The sequence below is a fragment of the Opisthocomus hoazin genome, chromosome 11, assembly GCF_030867145.1.
Source record: "Opisthocomus hoazin isolate bOpiHoa1 chromosome 11, bOpiHoa1.hap1, whole genome shotgun sequence".
Classification (NCBI taxonomy): domain Eukaryota; kingdom Metazoa; phylum Chordata; class Aves; order Opisthocomiformes; family Opisthocomidae; genus Opisthocomus; species Opisthocomus hoazin.
The window spans coordinates 22232833-22256005 of NC_134424.1; the positions used below are offsets into that span (position 1 = coordinate 22232833).

Here is a 23173-nt window from a genome sequence, read left to right on the forward strand (position 1 = left end):
GTCGTGACAAAGCTGGCTACCGGGTTTGTGAGACGACATAGATCGCTCTCATCCTGGTGGACGTCGATCGTCCGCTGCTCTAGGTCAGCGTGAGAGGGGAGGACGTCGGGCAGCCTGCGTTCGTCTGGCTCGCTGCAGCCAAAGAGGGGAGTACCCGAGTGGAGCGTAGCACTGCATCGCCAAATTAACGCATCTGAGATGCCATCAAGCAGGGCTATGTTTCACTGTTTCAGAACCATGAAGTGACAGCTTTTTGCCTTATGTTCGCTCTGCAACGTGCCGGAGGAAAGCAGCTCTCCGAAAAGCTTGCGTTTGTTGGTTTAACTTCAAAACCAGTCTCCAGGTTGTGAAATAATCTCATCTTGATTACTGCCACTAATATTTTATTTCTTGCCTGCTTTTGTGGTCCGAGTGGCCGTCTTTTCAGCAATGCCATATTTAACTTCGTTTCAGGCACTTTTAATTGTCGGTGTTGGTGTCTGTCAAGCAAAAGGTGTGAAATACCGGTCCTCCTGTGGTCAGCTGCAGCGTTGTCTGTGCATGAAGATCTGAGGGCAGTTATTTATTTTTTCGAGACCTCAAGAATACCTTAGTAATGCTGGCCCCATGTACTGCGCAGGCTTCATTCTGCTGATTTTCTCCTTAAAATTTTTCTGTGCACTAATGAAATTCCATGCTCCTCTTATTTGAATTCTCCAAATCAATAGATTGAGGAGAGTGCCTACCTGTAGGTATTTTATATTGTCATTGGCATTGCCTCCTGCATTATAGATCCTGTATTACAAAGATTGGGTGTTTAAATTATTCTTCAGTGCTACACTTCTTCACACTTCATTTTCTCCCACTAAACACATTTGCTTTTATTATACCAAAGCATTCCAGACATTAATATATCTTTTTTTTTTTTTTCTTCCCTGACTTGTAAACCAGGTTCAGCTGCAAGCATCACTTTGCCTCCTGCTGCTACAACAAAAGGCCTCCTTCAGGTAACCAGAAACCAGGAGCAGTTTTGTGCTTGGTTGTTAGTTACTTCCAAAATTAATCTCCATCATTTTCTTCAGGTTGCACCTACGTCGTCAAGCATAACGGAGCAGATGGAAACTTCTAAAAGGAGTGAGAAGGCAAAGACTACGACTTCGTCTGCACACACGGATAATGTAACGCAGATATCTGCGGCAGATGGGGTGATAAATAACCTTCAGAGGGATGACTCTCTAGACTCTGGTTCCTATGGAAAACAGGCTGAGGCTCACGATAGCGGCACACCAGCCAAAACTATTGGCAGGTTTTCAGTGATCAGCACGCAAGATGAATTAACTTTAACGGCGCCGCACTGCTTGAGGTTCTCGGCGCCGCCGGACGTCTATTTGGACGAGCTGCCTTCCAGCCCTGATCTGAAGACAGCCGTCCGACGGGTGCAGACGGCCTCTTCTGTCGATGTCCTCTGTGACCAGGGCTCGAGCGATTCTGCTGAGGAGCCTTTCCGCCGGCAGTCGGCCGCCGCGGCTCAGCTGTCCCCCCCGAGCAGCAGTGCAGCCACGGACTTAATTAAAAAAGCAGCTGCTTTCCTGCAAAGATCGGGCAAAGGTACCTCGCCAGGCCTCGATTCGCCTAACGGGCAAGGAACAAAAATTCCTACCATCAACATAACGTCTTTCCACTCGCAGTCGTCGTACATGAGCAGCGACAACGACTCGGAATTTGAAGACGCAGATATGAAGAAGGAATTGCAGAACCTGAGAGAAAAGTACGTCGGGTTTGCAGGCAACGCTAGGGAAGCTCGTGCTAAGATACGTAGGCAGCACCTCTGCGTGTGATGAGCAAATACGTGGTTTTCATAGCTGTAAGGAGTAAACTGGTGCTGGCACATCGGGCCTCGCTAGGACCTTCCCCCAGATGTCATGCTGCATCCTCTCGTGCATCTCTTTCTTTGTCAGTTCTGTTTAGAAGAAGAATTTGATCGTAACTTTTTTAACCCCCAAAGCATTCCTGCCGCGATGGCCAGTCTCCTTACGGAAAAGCTATGTTGGGCGAGTAGCGAACGATGGCACTTGTCACGCGTGCAGGAGCAGGTTCCCGTGTGGACGCTGTGTAAGGCGGCATAAAAATAATCCGGATGCCTGCGTGGACAGCCGCCGTAGGGTTCTCTTCGGGCCCTTCCCTGCAAGGGGGTGGTTTAGACTGCCGGGTCTACAGACCCGTCGCTGTGCCCAGGCCTGCTTTGACAGCAGCAGGCGCTCGGGGAAGACCCTCGCCTCCAGCCGGATCTGTCAGCGAGGCATCGGTCCCGTCCCTGCAGGGGGCTGGGGGAGCCTGGCAGGGGTCTGTCGTGCTGCCAGTCCTCAGAGCTAGCTGCCTCACGTTCGAGCATTTTCTTTATTTTTCCTGGCAGGTGATGGGTGAAAACCAGCATTAGCTGCTTGTTTAACCAGAATGTTAAATCTTATCTTAAGGTAGAATGGTTTTACTGAATACAGATGATGCATCTTTTTAAAAACAGAACTAGAGTAATACAAAACCTTTAAACTGACTTGATGGCATCATAGAATCTGTGTTATAAATAAGGTAGCGGTTGATGTGCTGATGGCATTTTTATGGGAAGCACTTTTGTTTTTCCTCACGTTGAACCCCTTCAAACTGATGTACGTGCCTCGAGAGTTAACTTTTTTGAGGCCACTGGTTTGAAGAGAGAAATTCTGGGATAGTTTGGAGTTCCTGTCAGATCTTCTGTCAAAATCAATGGATTTTACTGAGGATGCTGAAAATCTTTGTAGCTCTCTAGGTTTCTGTCTTACGCATGAGTATTTGAAAGGTCAGTCGCCACATTTGCCAGGTAGATTGTTATAACTTCACACGCTTTTGGATGAGCAGTTGATCATTCTATAACCAAGGACTGTTTTCTTTCTCTTTTTTAATAACTAATTATGCTGCCAAGATGTGGTGCTTTATCAGATACATTGCTAGCAGAGTTCTGTATTTTTTGTGTTTAGGCATATGAAGGAAATTGCTGAACTTCAGACTCAGCAGAAGAACGAGATAGAGGCACTCTACATTCGGTTGGGGAAGCCCCTTCCTCCCAACCTGGGCTTCCTTCACTCAGCCCCACCAAGCGGCCGTCGCCGAAGAACCAGCAAAAACAAATTGAAAGGAGGAAAACTACTGAACCCTCTGGTCCAGCAGCTCAGGAGTGGGACATCAAGCACAAGTAGGTGCCCTGGGTTGCTTTCCCTATGCCTGTGGTTCGTGTCAGTTGGGGTTCTGCCGTGTAATTGCACGGACTGCAGGGAAGGCACTGAATTTTTATTATTTCTAATACTATGACTCAAGTTTGCCTCCCGTGAACTGGTTTTGAAGTGGGCTTCGTGTGGGGCAGGCTTGCTACGGCTGCCCAGTGCCGCACCATACACACCTCCTCTGCGTCGGCTGCAGCGCTTGGCAGGGAAGCAGTATTCCACTGTAACTTGGAATACAGCCTGGTCACGGTTTTCTCATCCTTCCTCCAAATGCAATTTATTGGTGTTTGTATTCACTTCGTAGGTGCTGTAATCCTCTATCGATTATGTGCTGTATCTTGTTATTTATTTTTTTCTACGAGTTGCCATATATATAAGATTGGATTGCATTTGCTCCCCCAAAGGATGGGAGGTAAAAACAGTTAGAAAACTGTGATGGATGCTTTGAGCATCTGAAGTAGTTGGAGATTTTTCAAACAGTACTACAGCATTGAGTTATTATCTCTTTGAAAGTATAAAGATGTAATTCAGCTGGGAAATGTTGATACCCCCCAGTACCTACTTCTTCAGCAAAATATAGACCAGAACGTGAGTAATTTTTGTGGAATTTAGTTTGTGCTGTGAGTCGGAGGAGCAGCAGCACTTCCAGCATTAAGCCTGTGTTTCAAACCTGGTAGCGCTTGTTGTCAAAGCCACTGCATCGTAGGTCCACTTCAGATTTCATTGCGTCGATCTTAATTATAGACAGAGTGTTTTGGAGGGTTTTGCTTTGGATTGAGGATCCCAGCTGAGATGGGGAAAGCAAAGATGTTCAGAGGCAAGGTGTTCTCTGCTGCATCTTGAATCTGGGCGTTCTTGCCTGCAGGAGCTGAAGCAGTGGTTGGTGCTTGCTGCCTCTCGCTGCGGCGCGGCTGGCAGGCATAGCTTTTGCTTCCTCTCTGTGGGATGAGATGTTCTGAACATCTGTAATCCCCTAGCTCTCTCCAGCCATTTTTCCCTCTGTTCACAAACCCCACATCTGTGTCTCCCCTCACGGGTCTTGGCTCATATCAGCGTGCTACCTTAGTCCAAAGAATTTAAGCTTATTTCTGCATAAAATGTCCCAATTCTCCATTATGTTTTTTTCCGTGTCACCTTCAGGTAGAGAACAGAAACCTGCTCGATCAGGTGGCTACTCTGGCACATGCTTTCCCTCATGCGTTTCTTCTCTGTTATGTTTTTTTAATTTTTTGAGGCCCTGCGTAAAGTTCGCATCATCTTTGAGAATCTGTGTTCGTGCCTGAGGCTTCTCATCCTTCTCTATGCAGATTGCTCATTCTCTGGCCCTCTGAGGCCCCTTCTCAGGGGATGAGGGCAAGCAGTTTCTAACACAGCTACTGATCATAGAATTATTAAGGTTGGAAAAGACCTCTGAGATGACCAAGTCCACCCGTCCCCCCAATGACACCATGCCTGCTAAACCATGTCCTCAAGTGCCACATCCACACGGTTTTTGAACCCCTCCAGAGATGGGGACTCCTCCACTGCCCTGGGCAGCCTGGTCCAACGCCTGACCACTCTTGCAGTAAAGAAATTTCTCCTAAAAACAGTAATTGTTGTTTCCAGTGTTAGATGCTTTTGCTGATAATTCCACCTAACAAATGATTACAGAGTTATTCTGGTGTTAAAGCCTCTTTCCATGTAGATAGAATCACAGAATCACAGAATAGTAGGGGTTGGAAGGGACCTCTGTGGGTCATCTAGTCCAACCCCCCCGCCGAAGCAGGGTCACCTACAGCAGGCTGCACAGGACCTTGTCCAGTCGGGTCTTGAATATCTCCAGAGAAGGAGACTCCACAACCTCCCTGGGCAGCCTGTTCCAGTGCTCCGTCACCCTCAGAGAGAAGAAGTTCCTCCTCATGTTCAGACGGAACTTCCTGTGCCTCAGTTTGTGCCCATTACCCCTTGTCCTGTCACTGGGCACCACTGAAAAGAGCTTGGCCCCATCCTCCTGACACCCACCCTTCAGATATTTGTAGGCATTTATAAGGTCCCCTCGCAGCCTTCTCTTCTTCAGGCTGAACAAGCCCAGTTCCCTCAACCTCTCCTCGTAGTGGAGATGCTCCAGTCCCCTCACCATCCTTGTAGCCCTCCGCTGGACTCTCTCCAGTAGCTCTTCATCCTTCTTGAACTGGGGAGCCCAGAACTGGACACAGTACTCCAGATGAGGCCTCACCAGGGTAGTGTAGAGGGGAAGGAGAACCTCCCTTGTCCTGCTGGCCACACTCTTCTTGATGCACCCCAGGATCCCATTGGCCTTCTTGGCAGCCAGGGCACACTGCTGGCTCATAGTTAACCTGTCGTCCACCAGGACACCCAGGTCCCTCTCCGCAGAGCTGCTCTCCAGCAGGTCCACCCCAAGCCTGTACTGGTGCATGAGGTTGTTCCTCCCCAGGTGCAGGACCCTGCACTTGCCCTTGTTGAACCTCATCAGGTTCCTCTCTGCCCAGCTCTCCAGCCTATCCAGGTCACGCTGAATGGCAGCACAGCCTTCTGGTGTATCTACCACACCTCCCAGTTTGGTGTCGTCAGCAAACTTGCTGAGGGTACATTCTAACTCTTCATCCAGGTCGTTGATGAAGAAGTTAAACAAGACTGGGCCCAGTACTGACCCCTGAGGGACACCACTTGTCACCAGCCTCCAACTAGACTCAGCGCCCCTGATGACAACCCTCTGAGTTCTGCCATTCAGCCAGTTCTCTATCCACTTCACCGACCACTCATCCAGCCCACACTTCCTCAGCTTCCCCAGGAGGATATCATGGGAGACTGTGTCGAAAGCCTTGCTGAAGTCAAGGTAGATAACATCCACAGCTCTCCCTTCGTCTACCCAGCCAGTCATGTCATCATAGAAAGCTATCAGATTGGTCAGGCATGATTTCCCCTTGGTGAATCCATGCTGACTACTCCTGATAACCTTCTTTTCTTCCACTTGCTTGATGATGGCCTCCAGGATAAGCTGCTCCATCACCTTTCCCGGGATGGAGGTGAGGCTGACCGGCCTGTAGTTCCCTGGGTCCTCCTTCTTGCCCTTTTTGAAGATTGGAGTGACACTGGCCTTTCTCCAGTCCTCGGGCACCTCTCCAGTCCTCCAGGACCTCTCAAAGATGATGGAGAGTGGCTCAGCAATGACATCCGCCAGCTCCCTCAGCACTCGTGGGTGCATTCCATCGGGGCCCATGGATTTGTGGACATCCAGATCGCTTAAGCGATCCCTCACACAGTCCTCCTCGACCAAGGGAAAGTCGTCCTCTCTGTAGGCTTCTTCTCTTACCTCCGGGGCCTGGGATTCCTGAGGGCCAGTCTTAGCACTGAAGACTGAAGCAAAGAAGGCATTCAGTAGCTCTGCCTTCTCCGCATCCTCCGTCACCAGGACACCCGCCTCATTCAGCAGCGGCCCCACGTTGTCCCTAGCCTTCCTTTTGCTGCTGATGTAGTTGAAGAAGCCCTTCTTGTTGTTTTTGACATCCCTTGCCAGCTTCAATTCCAGGTGAGCCTTGGCCTTCCTCGTCGCATCCCTGCATGCTCTCACTATGTTTCTGTACTCTTCCCAAGTGGCCTGTCCCTCTTTCCACATGCCATGCACCTTTCTCTTCTGCCTGATCTCCGCTAGAAGCTCCTTGTTTAACCATGCAGGTCTCCTGCCTCCTTTGCTAAATTTCTTTCTCAGGGGGATGCATTGCTCCTGTGCATGGAAGAAGTGTTGTTTAAAAAGCGACCAGCACTCATGGACCCCCCTGCCTTCGAGAGCCCTGGCCCACGGGATTCCTCCCAGTAGCTCCTTGAAGAGGGCAAAGTCAGCCCTCCTGAGGTCCAGGGTTTTGATCCTGCTTATCGCCCTGCTTCCTCCATGCAGGATCCTGAACTCGACCATTTCATGGTCACTGCAGCCGAGTCTACCTCCAACCTTCACGTCCTCCACCAGTCCCTCCTTGTTTGTTAATACAAGGTCCAGCAGAGCGCCTTTCCTTGTTGGTTCCTCCACCACTTGCATCAGAAAGTTATCATCGATGCTCTGTAGGAACCTCCTGGATTGCGCCTGCCTAGCTGTATGGTCTTCCCAGCTGATGTCAGGGTGGTTGAAGTCCCCCATGAGAACCAGAGCCTGTGACTGTGAGGCTGCTTGCAGCTGCCTGTAGAAGGCTTCATCAACCTCCTCCTCCTGGTCAGGTGGCCTGTAGTATACACCCACCGTAATGTCACCCGTGTGAGCCTGTCCCTTAATTCTAACCCACAAGCTTTCAACTCCTTCTTCACTTGCCCCCAGGCCAAGCTCAATGCATTCCAGTTGCTCCCTCACATATAGAGCAACTCCCCCACCTCTCCTTGTTGACCTGTCTTTCCTAAAGAGTCTGTAGCCATCTATGACAGCATGCCAGTCATGCGAGTTGTCCCACCACGTTTCTGTGATGGCGACCAAGTCGTAGCCGTCCTGCTGTATAATGGCTTCCAGCTCCTCCTGTTTATTGCCCACGCTACGTGCATTGGTGTAAACACACTTGAGCTGGGCTGTCAATCTCACCCCTGGCCTTGGCACTCCAAGCCTAGGCTCATCCCTAGTGAGCTGGGCAATATCCCTTTCCCCCTTCGAACCTAGTTTAAAGCCCTCTCAACGAGCCCCGCCAGCTCGTGGCCAAGAATTCTTTTCCCCCTTTGTGATAGCTGAGCTCCACTTGTTGCCAGCAGGCCCGGTGCTGTGTACACCTCCCCATGATCAAAAAAGCCAAAATTTGACCGATGGCACCAGTCCCTGAGCCACCTGTTAACCAGGTGAGTTTTCCTGCCCCTTTCAGTGCTGTCCCCTGCCACTGATGGGATGGAGGAAAACACCACCTGCGCCCCTGATCCCTCAACCAGTCGCCCTAGTGCCCTGAAGTCCCTTTTGATGGCCTTGGGACTTCTTTCTGCTACCTCGTCCCCGCCAACCTGCATTACCAAGAGGGGGTAGTAATCAGAAGGCCGCACCAGACCAGGGAGTTTCTTCGCAACATCCCTAACCCGGGCCCCAGGGAGGCAGCAGACTTCCCTGTGGGATGGGTCCGGTCGGCAGATCGGGCCCTCTGTTCCCCTCAGAAGGGAATCGCCTATGACAATGACCCTTCTTTTTTTCTTAGTTGAGGCAGTTGTAATACGTAGGGCTGTCTGACTCGTTCTAGGCAATCCGCTGGATGGAGCCTCACCTTCACCCACATCCTCTGTGGCCGGTCCCTCACATTCCAGAGCCCCATACCTGTTGCTTAAGGGCAACCGGGCAGGTGAGGGAGGTCGGGGGGAAATTCGCTTGCCCACCCGAGCAGGGACCTGTTTCCATTCCCCCCCATCTCTTAGGCCCCCTCTTTCTGCTCGGTGGCAAGAGGGTAGGGGGTTCTCTGCTTTCTGTGGAGCCGCCTCCTGCTGCCTCGGCCTCAGGGAGGGCAGGGTGCGGCTCCACCAGTCAATCTCCCTCTCACACTCCCGGATGCTCCTCAGCCTCTCCACTTCCTCCTTCAGTTCTGCCACCAGGCTGAGCAGGTCATTCACCTGCTCGCACCGAACACAGCCGTTGTCTCTGCTGTCCTCCGGTACGAGCGCCAGGCTCAGGCACTCCCTGCAGCCAGAGACCTGGACACCCGCGTTCTTGCGTGGGGCCTCCGTCTGGGTCCCCACACTCCTTCGAGCCACAGCTTTACCACGGGTGTTAACCATGGCTAGAGTATCTCCTGGAAGAGCGATGCCCACTACTTGAGTTGCCAGAAGGGGTGGCTGTACCCTGCCAGTCGCCTTCCCCGCTCGCCCTGCCCGCGCGAACTGCTGCGCAAACTGCTGCGCCGCTCCCGGGCTGCTGCGCCGCCTCTGTTTGCCGGCTCTGTTCGCCCGCGCTCCTGGTCGCTCGCGCTCCCTGGGGGCTGCTCTTATCCCTGAGGGGGTTTGGCCGCTGTCACACTCGACTCCGCCCCCGCTGAGTCAGAGCTGCTGCTCGTTGGCACTTCCCGCTTTCCCGCTGAGGGGGGGGGGGCTGGGGTCTCCTCTCTCTCTCGGCGCTTTTTGGCGCCTCGCCGCTGCGGTTTTGCCACCGGAGAAAGGGTCCCTCGGCGCGAGCCTCTGCTCCAGAACCCTTCACCTTCAGTAGCTTCGCCGAAAATCATATATAGATAGATATATAGATAAAAGTATTTATGTATAGCCAGGTATCTGTCTGTCTATAGATAGCTGTAAATAATTCCTCATGTCTTTGCCATGCCTTTTTACTTCCCTCCATTTCCTTGCTTTCGCTTTTCAGTTTTGAGAGCAAACCTACATGTTCTGCTCAGCCATTCTGCGCGTTCCTCCTCCTACTTAGACCCTTGTGTGGCTCCCACTGTGTTTCGGCAGTGCTCCTTGTGAGCTCCGGACTCCAGCCTTTCTGACAAATGCAGAAAAGAAACTGTAAAAATCAAACCTGCTCCGTAAGCTTCTCGGAGAAGCTGGATCAGCGATAGTGTGCGCAGATTATTTTCCGGCGCAGGCTATCCGTAAAGTCTGCGCTTTGTGCGGTACTTCAGAATTGCAAGCCGCTGTTCTTCGTGCTGCCAAATTAGCGGTTATTTTTAGGCGCGGGTTTTTACTCGGTGGTTTCCTAGCACTTGCTGTTGCATGTCTTTTGTCTGTTTGCTCTTTCAGGTAATCTTTCAGACTCACCCCACAGAGAAACGGCTAAAGCTCAGCCGGGCTCTCCCGAAGCAGCAGCAGCAGCCGCCCCCGCGCCGGCCGCCTGCGGGAAGGCTGTTCAGACGCAGCAGCCGTGCTCGGTCAAAGCCTCTCTGTCCTCCGACATCTGCTCCGGCTTCGGCCCCGAGGGAGGCGACGGGAACGCGAGCTCTGGCCAAGGTGATTTTTCTCATACCGGCTGTTCGGCGTGTCTCCCAGCACATGCTAAAATTAGCGCGCTTCCCTTACGCTTGAACTTTTTAGGAGTGGATTTCACTTCTAGGGACTTAGGAACATGAACCTTTGACAATCCAAATTACTGGCTCATCTTTAAAAAGATCGTTGCAGTATTGTCAGAAGAACAAAAGTATCTTACCAAGTGTTAAGAGTCAACACTCAAGAAGGCATGCTAATTAGGAAGGAAATACCTTTTATTTTTGCCAACGGTGACTTTATATGGACACCTTTTCTGGAGTCTGCCTTACAGATTTCTGAGAAAAAAGAAAGGAAAACAAAAAAGATACAGAAGGATAGGAGATTGTTTCCTTTGGCTCATCTGGGGCTTTATTTTTTAGCCCCTTGATACTGGTAGAGCCAGAGTTCCTCGTTATAAATGACCAGACCATCTTGGGTGTGAGGGGGGTGGAGGGGGGGGAAAGAAAACCCAAACCAGAGAAGGGAGTTATGTTTCCTTTAGCTAAGGGGTTAACTTTGTGCATGATTCTGGAGTCCCCAGCTAAATGCCTGTAGATTGGCTGTGGTCCCCAGCCTGACCTCTGACACTTCTGTGCATTGCACACCTCCGTAGGCTTTGACTGGTCTTGTTGCCATGCATATTGGAAGTTATAACGACGATTAAAATACCTTCCTCTCATTGCACATCCTGCCAAACTAATCTACCAAATATCTATCTGTTCTCTTCTGCTGCTATTGCATCCTTTGTGTATGGTCAATGAACTTACTCCTCTTGGGCAAAGTTAAAATGGAGATGTGGATGTTTAACTGACAAAGCTGATTTGACTGATGGTATAGGGCATCTGATCACAGCTACTTGTACTTTATAAGTGTCTTTGTTTTCTTCCCTTTATATTCATTTGCAGGCTGGACGGTTTTCCACCAAACGTCTGAGAGAGTGACCTATAAATCTAGTAGCAAACCTCGTACCAGATTCCTCAGTGGACCTGTGTCTTTGTCCATCTGTTTGTATTTGTTCTTTTGTATTTTATCACAGCCCATCTTTCTTTTACCCCCGTTTCCAATTCCATGTTTTATATCTCTAATATGTTTGGCAGGATGCCCCTTTTTCTGAACCATCTTTTCTTTCTTTTGATCCGCCTTTTAAGTAACCATCATGAACACGCCTTATTTATATTAATTTTTCATATGAAAGCTTTTTTTGCACTGCTTTTGGCTCGTGCCTGGGCACCAAAAGCATGTGTGGAAGATCTCATCATTTATTATATAGCCTGATGGTAAATTTTTACCCTGGACTTATCAAAGCTTTTGTACTTTATGTGATTTATGTTGAAGTAATTTTCTTTGCAATGTGGCAAATATACATGTCTGCTGTCCCGGTTCCAGCGACAACAAAAAGAAACCCATCCTTCTGTAGACGAATGGTCTCTTTCACACATGTTTGGACTATGAAGACATGCATGTAGCAAGCTGATACAATACTAGAAGGTCACTGAAGGGTATAACTTCCATACAAGGGCTGTATTAACACAATATACAGTACTGTTTCTATCCACTCTGTTCTGTTTAATTTTTTTTCCCCGCTCTTTGCATGTGGAAATGCTGAGATCACAGTGCTCCAGCTAGGTCTTTCAAAATCTGTTTTCTCGGGAGGGGGGGCTTTTCCCTATCCATTCATGTTAATTACTTTAAGCGAGCGATTTTTTTAAGATACTGGTAAGGAGCAGGAAGATCTGGTTACTCCGAGGGAGAGTACCATCAACTTTTTTGTGTGTAAGCTGATCTGGCTGAAGCGCTTTACTCAGTCTGTTTTCTTATGACCTTATGTGACCTCAGAGATGAAGTCAATTAGCAGTTCATCAAAGCAGAAATCAGGAAAAAGCAATACCAGATTTTCAGATGATTCTTTGAAACGGATTGCTAGGATCCAGTATTTTTTGTTTCCAATAATTGTGCACCTGCTATTTGTACTCTATTTGTATGACTTCGAAAGTAATTGGCAATTCAACCAAACCGATACCAAGCTATTGAATTAAAAAACTGAGACCTTTTTACCCAATCATAGATGCTGCTTTTTAGGCAAACGGATTTTGCTTGTACAATAAAGATATGTTGTGCTGAACAGGTACTATAGGCCACTTACATATAACGTTAGAAAGGCTAATGCTGTTCTGGAGAGAATGTTTGGTTAACGAACTGTTCATTTGCATTGGTATCAGGTCTCCCACTGGAGCTCTACATTGCTTATCGTTATCCAAGCAGTACAGATCAAAGGCACAAGACCACTCCAATACACTCCTCCGAATGTTATGAATAAACAGCACTTTAAAACATAATCTTGATTTTTTTTTTTTTTTTTTTTTTTTTTGCTGTTTGAGGTCCCTAAAAGTCCAGGCACTCGGGTTCTTGAAACCTGATGTTTACTGCTCGGCATATCGAATTTATTAGCATGCAAGTTTTTAACGACTGTTGAAGTCGTGAGACAATTTTGCATTCAGGGATTTTTTTTTTTCTGAGAACCTGAAGGGAATTCTCAGTTCACAAATTTTCCCATTCGGTATTATAACGGACAGAGTTTCTTCGTTCCTCTGCACATGTAATTCCCAGGAGTTGTTTCATTAATCTTTTGCAGAATTACTATTTGGTAGGATGCAAAAAGACTGGGAGATGGCAATTAAAAACCAGCAGATGAAAAACGTTTGGGTGCGTGGATATTGTGAATGAAACCAAGGGAATATGGAAATCCTTCAAATCGTGAAGCTTCCCGGTGCTGAAATAGCTCGGCACGACTAATTGCTCTCTGTTCCCGGCCCATATGCTCTCTTCTCGGCTGCTTCTGGGCGACGTGCTCGGAGAGGAGGTTGCACGCCCACGTTTCTGAGTCACGCGAGGAGAGGGGCTGCGTTTCGGGCACTGACGCATCCATCCCGAGTCACCGCTGCTGGGAGAGGGCAGCTCAGTTGCAAACCCGGCTTGTCGCTCTGGAGTTGCTAGACAGTTTTCTCCACAGCTGAGTTGCTGGTAGGTAGGTTTTGGTGGGGTAGGAGGTTATTTTAGCTTGTTTTCCCAGTGAAGCCAACAGGTTGGTAGTGTGCGCGTGGAGGGGTGAATCATGAGGTAGATCAGGAGTTGGGAGACCCCTTAAAGACCACCCAACTGCCCTGCCATGGCCAGGAACATGTGAACATGGGGCTGCAGCTGCTGCTGGCAGGACGTGCGGCGGGCGGTTCTGCCGAGCCGGCAGCCGGAGCGGCCATGGTCACGGGCCTGGGGAAGAACGGTGCTCGGTGCCGAGGATGGGCATGGTGGCTTCCCCTCCGGGAGGGCGAACACCGGGGCTCGGCCAGGCAGCTCCGGGTCCCGGCTCTGCTCCGCGGGTCGCGGTCCCCTGCGGACTTGTTGTCCGTTTGAGAGCTGCTGGGAAAAGTTGTGCTGGAAATGCTCTGGATCTATAGGTTTGATCAAGGAAAAGCAGCCCTCTGGGGAGCCTGGATATTCCAGCGCGAGCCCCGTTTGAGCGGGCAAATTAGCAGCATGCTTTTAAAAAGAAATATTCAGGTGCATTAAAGATAGTTTTACCCAATGTCTTGCCCTGGTTACGAGATCCACCAGACTTCAACACTTCCACAGTGTTCTCCCAGAACAGCTTTTTGATCCCTTCCCCATATCCAATATTGACTTTGCCTTTGCGCTTTTCATGGGATAAAATGTTTTTGATGGGCTTCAGTATAATTTTAGCCCGAGCTCCTTCCCGGGGTTAAGTTGCAAGGGCACCGGAGGGAAGGCTTTGCGCTGATTGTGAGTGGAATTTTCGAAAGCTCCATTTGGCTTAGGCTTGTCATCTTGTGTAACGCGATTTTTGTCAGGTCTCTAGTAATTACTGTATTGTATGTGCATATATGATTACCTTTTATTGCCATTTCAGTTTTATTTTAGCTTTCAAGCTTTTTGGCAGCCGTTGAAGCACAAATATGGGACAGTGGATTTTTTTTTCTGTCCTGTATGATATAATAGCTACTTAATTTCTCAGATAAGAAATCTGGAATCGGAGGTAAAACGCTCTGCTGATCTTCTGCAGTCTTAGATTAAATTTTAATTATGATTCATCTCCTTAACTTTACAGCTATTAAACACGTTGATTTTAAAAGTAATACAATGAATCTGTTCAATTAGCTTTGCCAAGTACATTTTTAATTGAATTTAAAACCGATGATTGTCAGTCCCTGCCTCAGGCAGCGTCACCACTTCGATAACGTTTCTCGTCTCCCAAGCAACGTGCCGGAGCGATACGGTTTGGAAGAAGCCGCTCTCCTCCTGGGGCTCGACTCTCCTGTAGCGTTTCCCTTCGCGCTGGCTCGACCCGCGCGGGTGTTCGGTGAGCCTGCCCAGCAGCGCCCGTCCCTGCCGCTTCCCCACGCGCCTGGGGGCCCCGGCGTCGATTTGGCACCCGAGGTGCGGGTGAACTTGTGACTCTGATTTCAGGGAGCGGAGGGGTCGGCGATTAACCTTGACACGCGTTTGAGCACGTACCGTAGTCAGCTGCCCGCTCTGATTTTTCGCGGGCAGTTGCTTTCCATTTGCATACAGATTGTGCCAAATACTCCCTACTGCTATGTGCAGAATGCTGCGGGATAGTTAAGAAAAGAGCATTCTGGCATTACTGCCGCGGATGCTTCCGCGGTGGGAGTTGCCAGCTAACTTTAAGAGATAGGCAAGGTAAGGTGTATCGGAGGGGGAAAAAAAATTAAAAATGGACCGCAGCTTGTTCAGCTGGGAATGTGACTCGTATTTGTTGTCTAGGCTTCGAGATGAGAAACTGAACTCAGTCACGCTTGCATAAGACATTGCTGTAGTCATGTCCTTCTGACTTTCCTGGAATAGAAACCTCATGAAACTATGTGAAATAATAAGAAAAATCTTTCAATGCAGTCCTTCTGTTCCTCCTCATGCCACCCATATCAAAGCACAAACGTTTCTTCTCCTTTTTTACCTCCTGCTTTTCTTTACTTTCTCTTCCTCAGTCTCTGACTGATGTCTCTCCTTTCTCCTTTGAGGACTCATTCAGAGCCTACGTCAACCTGGACCTGCAATCTCTGAATTTAAAGCTGCATTTCTGGCACAGTAACATAAAATATTGACACTGCTTTGCTGTAGAGGAAAAAGCACATCCTCTGTCTTGCTTTTTGCCCCACTCTCTGGTTTTTGCTCATGTTTTCAAGTGCTTCTTCACAATAAACTTGCCATGCCCCATGTCAGATGTTCATCTCCTCCCATACCATAACGATATTCTTCTTACCAAGTCCAAAATACCTTTCAGGAAATTGGGCACTCAGAGAAACGGTGCTTATGTCTGGCAAGATCTGACAGCCAAGCAGGGTTCTCGCCACGCTTCTGGCACGCGAACTGTCTATCCAACAGAATATCTAAAATCCTGACGAAGGATGTAACGAGATAATAATGAAAAAAACCACATAGTTTGGTTAAACGAAAACTCAGCGACTCTGCTGGATTGTATTTCCGCGCTCAGACAAGGCACAAGGGCAACTCATTCAGGGTTACTTTCAATTGAAGCTCAGAATCTCACATTTAGGCACAAATCTGACTAACGAAGTATTTGGAAACAATTGGCCTCAGACCTGCAGAACAATGTATCTTTTTGGACTTGTAAAACGGGACTTTTAGGGTTGGTTTACAGTTTGTCTTTGCAGCCAGACTAGCTTGACTTGTTCCTGAAAGCATTTTTGGCCTCCTATCACGAACTGAATTGACATCATTTCCTGCACAAACAGGGTAGGAATCAAACCCTCCCGGTAGGAAGCCAAGGCAATTCGGGGCGGGGGGGGGACCCCAAACAAAAAAACCAACCCACCACACCCCCCCCCAACCCAAAAACTGCAACAAATGCATCTTTCAGTCCCCAGACCTCGCTTTTGGCATGCGATTGTACTCTCCAAAGCTTCTGAATGGCTGCACATTAAGAGAGGTTTGAGCTGTCCAGTGACTTAGGCTTCCTTTACTCACCTGAACTGCTGACTTTGTCTGTCCTTTCTTGCATAATAACTACTTTCTGATTGCTTAAAAGTACAGAAGCTTGTCCGTCCGATTGGTTGTGTTTAGTCTTACCTAATTCTGTATGTCTTGTATTGTTTTACCTTGTAGGGTCCACCCTGAAACGACTATGTCTAGGCAAAGATCACAGTAGTAGTAACTATCCCGTTTTTGTTTCTCAGTATTTCCTTCATGGCATGGGATGTTCTTTGCTTTTCTTAATTTTTTTTTTTTTTTTTTTTACTAAAAGCTAGTTGTTTAATAACTAGAGCTGATGCACTTCTACTGGTATGAAACGAGCCTGTGTAGGTTGTGATACTCGCATAGTAGTGCATGTGCTGTGATGTCTTGGGAACCACGCATGCTGCCAGACCGTGGTGGTGTTCTCTGTCTGTGGGACCGTGCACGCATGCGGCGAGGAGGCTGGGCGCCGTCTCTGTCTTTCCGAGATACACACCTTTAGATGACTGCACTTCTCTGCTGGAGGAGTTGAGAGCTTAAACCCTCCCGTTCCCGTCGAGCTGCATGAAATATTAAACACTAATTGAGGAGCTTTCCTGTCAAAATACTTATTTTTCTCACTGGCCCCTTTCCCCCAGGCAAAAACAGAAAAGGAAATGAGCAGTATTCACTTAGAAGTTACGTTGCAGGTTGAATGCATGATCATTTAAAGGTTATTAAGGTATTTTTGCATAACCGTAGGACTAATTAGTTTACTCTGTTTCCTTGACTGGTAACTGATTAACAGGGGAAAAAAAAAAAAGACTGAATGTTAATGTTTGCTTATATAATAATTTTACTACAGTTCTATGAACGTTTTGCTTGGAGAGATGGTCTTTATTTCCAATCTTTAGCTATATCAAATACCTTAACTGAAAAGTTACTTTCTATTTTCTGCTTAGGTCAAATTCAGGCACCTTTGGTTGCTGTTCCCTACTGATCTTGCTGTGTCAGATTTGTAGTTACCAACACCTAAAAAGGACAGGGGTTTTTTTGCTAGTTCTTTAAGAAATAACTGAACATAACATAATATATAATAATAATATATAATAACATAATAACTGAAGTTAGATCTGTCAGTGCTCTTCCTGTCTGCTTTTATCTATACCAAAAGTTCTGTATCTTTATCTTTGTCTCAAAAACTCACGCATCCACTACGTCCTCCTCTCTCCTCTGTCTCTACACTCATAGCCCCAATGGGGCTTTTTCCCCCACAATACGCAGATGGCAGAGTAAAGGTCCTGACGTCATCGAGAGAGCTGGAGGGTTCCCGGAGCCTTTGAGGCGTAGTAGCCAACCCCACTCGTAACCTATATGACAAAGACGTTTTTCCAGGAGGACAGTAAACTTATGCGAGTAAAATAAATGGTAAATTGATTTTTTGGAAATGCGTGTGGTTTTAGCGAGGAGTACATCCTGCCTCCCGCTCTCTCGTGGTAGCCCTCTCTGGAGGGACGCCGTAAGCCTGAGGATGTCGGTGTTGCTGGGACCACATTCGTTTCTTCTCTCCGAGTCGGTGATTTCACCCAGAGAGAAGCTGTGGGCGCAACAGCTAGTGTCTGAGGGAACATAATGTGGTAGAAAATATGAACCCATTGGACCTGGACCATTTCTTTAAGCAAAGGTGTTCTGTAGAAAGGAGGGGGGAGGGTTAAAATTGCAGAAAGCCGCCATTTGAGTTGCAGTAGATGAGGAACTGTGTGAGTGGCAAAGCGGTGAAGCAGAGACGCCATCGTCAACTTTCTTTGTGTGTGATTTTCCAGGATCCTCGACAAACAGCCTGGTAACGTGTCCTGAGCCCCTCCCGCAATCAACCCTGCAGGTTCAGGCCAACAACAGTAACAACAAGAAAGGGACGTTCACAGACGATCTTCACAAGCTGGTTGACCAGTGGACGAGCAAAACTGTCGGAGCTGCACAGACAAAACCTTCTTTAAACCAACTGAAGCAGAACCAAAAAAGGCAAGACATGGAGCCAAAGGCTAATCCCATGCAAATGCAGAATGAGACGAGTGGAGTAAGTGGCACTCCTTGAGGAACGTACCTTTTGCTATGTGTCTGAAAGCCTTTGCAGAACTCAGATTTGGAGCAGGACATAGACTAAAATTGCTTCAGATAGATGCTTCCTAGAAATGTCCATCTCTTTTCATTAAGTACTAAACCAGATTTTTTTTTTTTAAATTGTCTTTTGGAATAATCTTGAGGGATGTATGGGCTGCAACATACATATAAAAAGATACATATTTTTAAACTGCAAACTGCTTGTTAACAGCAATACACAGCAATACACATACCCTTAACTATATGTTGTTCAACTTAAGTTTTAAATGTTCCTGAAGTTTTCTTGGGTTTGATGTTTAATATTAATCTTCCTCAGGCAGATCGGTGGCTGGGCTGGTGGCTTGGTGGTAGCGAGCCTTTGTTTGAGTGGAAGCAGAGCGAGTCCCGCGCTGGGGCAGGGGACAGCTGGGTGGGTTTCGTTCTGACCCTTGCTTGTTGTACCGGCCATCTTTGAGGCGCTCTGCCTCATGAAAATACCGTCTTCAGAAATGTCGTGAAAGTAAACTACAGCAAAATGACAAGTGGAAGTAGCCCCGTTCATCCTTTCTTAATTTCAGTAGCAGGAAAAAAACACTGTGGTGTCCATCTGCGTCTGCGTTCAGTGTTTCCTTTCATGGCTGAGCGATGAGCTGGAGGCAGGCACAAAAACGAATGAAGGCCTATCCAAAATCCCGGTTTACCATTCTGTCCCGCCCTGGTCGGGGTTTCCAGACCTCTTCCTTACAGCTGGATGATTCTTTGACTAATAATTTTTGATGGATTCATTTTTTTGGAAGATGGGAAATTGAGCCAAAGCAGAGGAGAACAAATTAATTTCAAAAAGAAAGAAATAGTGAAAACAAAACCAGTGAGAGGCTGCTTTGTAATCCCTTAAAGACAAGATAACTGGATCTGGATAGTAAACCATTGCCTTTTTGGTGTGTTGAAGGGAAAATAAGCTGGTACGGAGCAGTGGTAGCTCTGTAGTTATTCGTGAGGCGAGACATGCCGAAGCAGGAACTGCACCAACGCATCTGCTGTGGTACCTGCTGGGTTCAGAGTTGGTAGGGTCACTGACTGCACAGGGAAAGCATTTGTGTGAATTTTTAAGCAATTTTATGTCAATTCTTAGTTGTGCCAAATGAACGAAAACCAGAGAGTAAATAATCCTTCTGCATAGTGATGGTTTAACCAGGATAAACCCGTGCCGGAGTAACAGCGACATCTCCTTAAGACCCCATTAGTTCTCACAAGAGAAGTCAAACACGAATTGAAGATTTCTAGAAAGTGATGGTGAGGGCACAGGGTCTGTTCAGTCCCCTCTTGCTCTGATCTGCAGCTTGATGTCGTTTCCCCGAGGCTCCTGCAGCAGTTCGAAGTGTTTGGTGGGGCTGTTCTGCCCACTTGTAACCCTGCAAAAGAGAGTGTTTATTTTGCTTGTTTAAATCACCTGTTAACATTGATTTAAGGTTAATTTTACCTTCTGCAGTCTTGGTGTCTCTGTTTCAAAGCCTGTGGAGATGGCAGAGTATCACTGTGAGAGGAACAGGAAAGTCCCTGTCTTGATACGCTGATTTTAGAGGGTTTCTTTCTTACTAGAACGTGGCAGCTGTTCCAGGGAATTAACAAGGCTGATGATTGAAGTCTTTTAGAGATCATTTTCCAAGAGCCCAGAAAGGGTGAGATTCCCTGCGCTTCGTTTCACGTCGCTCCTTGTTGCTTGGAGGAGCGGCAGTCAGCTGGAGACCTCGCGAGGTTTTGTGCGTCCTCACGAGGCTGTGCAGGCTGCAGAAGAGTGCAAAGGAAGATGGCAAATCTGGAGGATGGCAAATCTTCCTAGCGTGGTTATTGTCAGGGTGTTTGGGCCGTGAAGATGGCACTGTGTGCCGGAGGTGACAGAGAACGGGGCAGCAGATGTGATTTAAAAGACTTTTACAACAGCGCAACGGCTGTCTTGGGAGTTGAGCATCATTCCGCTGATGGTACCTCTTGAAATTCACCCCAAAGGGGAAACTGTAGTTAAGGGAGGGGAGGGCTTCATGATGTTGGGAGAAAAATAGCCGGAAGAGGAGGGAGGCAATGGTGTGAAAGGACCCGCAGTCTGGACAGCCAGACGTGACCCACAACAGCAATGGGTTCTTGGACTGATGGGGTACATGGGGAGACATTACACCTGCGCTGAACCACTGTTGAGAACACTTTTTGAAATGGTATTGAGAAGACAAAAAGAACTCAGGAAATCACATAACGGGTGGAAAAGATAGCTTTCTAACAGGGAGTGTATGAAGCTGAGGCTGTACTTCTTCAGTCCATCTGTTAACATCATCTCTTTGTCGTCTTTTTGATCAAATACAAAAATGCCTTTGCAAGAAAAGAATAAGGAGCGCTAAACAGATGTCCAGCCCATCAAAGAACGTTATAATAAGGCTTTATGTTTGAAATAAAGGCTACATAAATGGGAAATGTGGTGATTCTTATCCCTTTTTTTATTGACCATAACAAACTATAGAATTGTAGAATAGAATCGTAGAATCATTAAGGTTGGAAAAAACCTCGAAGATCAAGTCCAACCGTCACCCCAACACCACCACGCCTGCTAAACCATGTCCTGAAGTGCCGGTTTTTGAACCCCTCCAGGGATGGGGACTCCACCACTGCCCTGGGCAGCCTGGTCCAAGGCCTGACCACTCCTTCAGTAAAGAGATTTTTCTTAATATCCAATCTGAACCTCCCCTGATGCAACTTGAGGCCGTTGCCTCTCGTCCTATCGCTAGGATGACAGGGCATCCTATCAGGAAACTGTCAAGGCAGGTTGTCTTGTACCTTCAAACGGGTGTTTTGTTTGAGGAGATGCTGCTGCTGGTCTTGTGCGATGATCGGAAATGAGGGGCAGGAGGGAGGTGGTATTCGTCCCGTCACATCTAAATTTTCTCTGGAGGTTATTGGACCGAAAGATGTCTCCTTGAAGAGTTTTCAAGCAGGAGTAGGAGTGATTACGTGTTGTCTCATGGTGCTCTGTTGGTTATGCGTCCCCTGGAACTGGCACCACACAGAGCTCTTGTACGTGACACAGAGGCCACGCAGGCGATGAGCATCGTCCCGCGGTGAAAGTCTAGGGCTTCTGTTGCACAAGGTGAGACAAAGAAGGCATCAAGCCAGATGGTCCCTTTCTACTCTGTATTTGGATTTTTCCCTATCTCTTAGGCCAAAGGAAAATTGCAACAAATCCTTATTCGCTAGGGGTAGAGTTATTTTATTTATTTTTTTAATGTATTATTTTCTCTTACTATCCACCTGCTGTTATTAATACGTAGGGTGGTTGTGTGGCCTGTTTCAAGTCTTCTCTTTCACCCTGGAAACAGGACTGACTTTCCCGAGTTATCTTTTTTATTGAGATGCTTCTACCACTGTCAGCAAATTCTTTTCCGTGTGAATACAGTATGGTGTTGGTACCTTTTTTTAATGACGGCTGCTGTTTAAGGTTGGAAATCAACGCAGAAGAGAAATTGGTGGTGTGTTAATAAGAGTTAGTGCTTTTATTTTCTTCCTCTTTACCATCAGAAGTGTAGAAAGCAATAAAATAAATGGGATGCCAAGGAAGACTTGAAGTTCTGCTTTGTTTCTGTGGAGGTTACCTGTCGATTTGGCTGCACATCCTGGTTGATGCATATTAGGAGCTTGTGGAGGAGCCTTCAGGCATCCAGTTATGCCACAGGAGCACTGGAATGTTCCGCTTCGGGTGTTTTATTTAAACACAGAAATACACGTGGCTTCTCACCACCGGTAATTTGAAAGGTAACAGGAGATACTAGGAGGAGCTGAAGTCCAATGGCCTGATAACAGTTATTTCTCCTGTGTGCATCCATGTTGAAGACCTGATGAAATAATCCTTTTTTACAGGTAATTGTGGTTACCACCAGTCAAGGAATACGCCTAGGAACTCGAGCTGCCTTGTGTGTGTAAAGAGCACTGAATACTGGGTAGCTAAAGATATTATCTGAAGATGCCTGGGAATAAAAGGGCTTACCAAAAATATGTTTTCTATTCTTCATACTGTTGCATAGCTCCATGGGTTTTAAAGAAAAAAGTAGTATCCAAAAAAGCTGTAAACATGTTCCAAGTCCATAATAAGGTGGTTCTAGTGGAGCATGCAGGCCTGTGTCAGTCGGTGACGTGTTCTGGGGCTTAGACACCATCAGTAATAGCTGCACATCTGCTTGCATTTAGTACATCTTGATTTTAATGAGCTGGCTGCCTGGGCAGCAGGCTGTCTGGAGATAGCCACGGATGCCAAAATGGAGTGGAAGGACCATTAACGCCTTTTACCGCATCTTCCATCTCCGTTGAATTGCAAGAATAATAAAAGAGAGGATGAGTCTGTGTTTGAAGCTATTCAGCACTGCCTTCTTGGGCTGGATGTCAGAACAGCTTTCCAGGAACCTGGAAGAGAACAAACGCAGATCTCCAGTAGCAACTAATAAATTCAGGTTTCCAGCAAACTGGAAGAGGGTGATAAAAAAGATGTCTTGGCATCCCTGCCCTGCTTGTGTTGGCAGCCAGCTCTGACCCGGTCCTGTGAGTCGAGCGGGTTTGTTTCTGTGGTAGTTGGACCGCACAGAAGTAAAACGGTAACCTTAATAAAGCAGCCATCAAAAGGCAGCTGGAAGAAAAAGAATCTAGGTCTCGCGTTTTTAGAACGAGTTGTGATGGTTACAGTCAGCTTCCACAGCAGAATTATTGTAATTACTCTTGTTTCCTAAACGAGGGCGTGCGATTGTCTGGGGGAGCCGGAGCGAACGGCGGCGCGGGAGAGGCTGGCGGCCCGCGGCAGGCGCCTGGGGGAGCAGGACCCGGCGGCGGCTGGCACCCGCCCTCGGGGCGGAGGTTGGTTGGCGCGGGGGGAGTTTGGCGACGCAGGAGAGGAGACGGCGTGAGGGTGAGCGGAGGGCGAC

At 47.7% G+C, this 23173-nt stretch overlaps 1 protein-coding gene across 11 annotated transcripts in view; it reads left to right on the forward strand.

The window, feature by feature from the left end:
• The window catches only part of WNK2 (WNK lysine deficient protein kinase 2), a 121236-nt gene that overhangs the window by 85731 nt on the left and 12332 nt on the right, over nt 1–23173 (forward strand). For 7 of the 11 annotated variants that reach the window (XM_075433000.1, XM_075432993.1, XM_075432996.1 and 4 more), the window contains 7 exons: nt 931–986; nt 1062–1747; nt 2991–3205; nt 9912–10118; nt 11039–11137; nt 16293–16337; nt 17945–18198. In XM_075433000.1, the coding sequence (XP_075289115.1) occupies nt 931–986; nt 1062–1747; nt 2991–3205; nt 9912–10118; nt 11039–11137; nt 16293–16337; nt 17945–18198 (1562 nt within the window). Of the gene's footprint in view, nt 1–930; nt 987–1061; nt 1748–2990; nt 3206–9911; nt 10119–11038; nt 11138–16292; nt 16338–17944; nt 18199–23173 lie in introns of those variants that run through there. The other 4 variants (XM_075433003.1, XM_075432997.1, XM_075433004.1 and 1 more) reach the window with 4 other exon arrangements.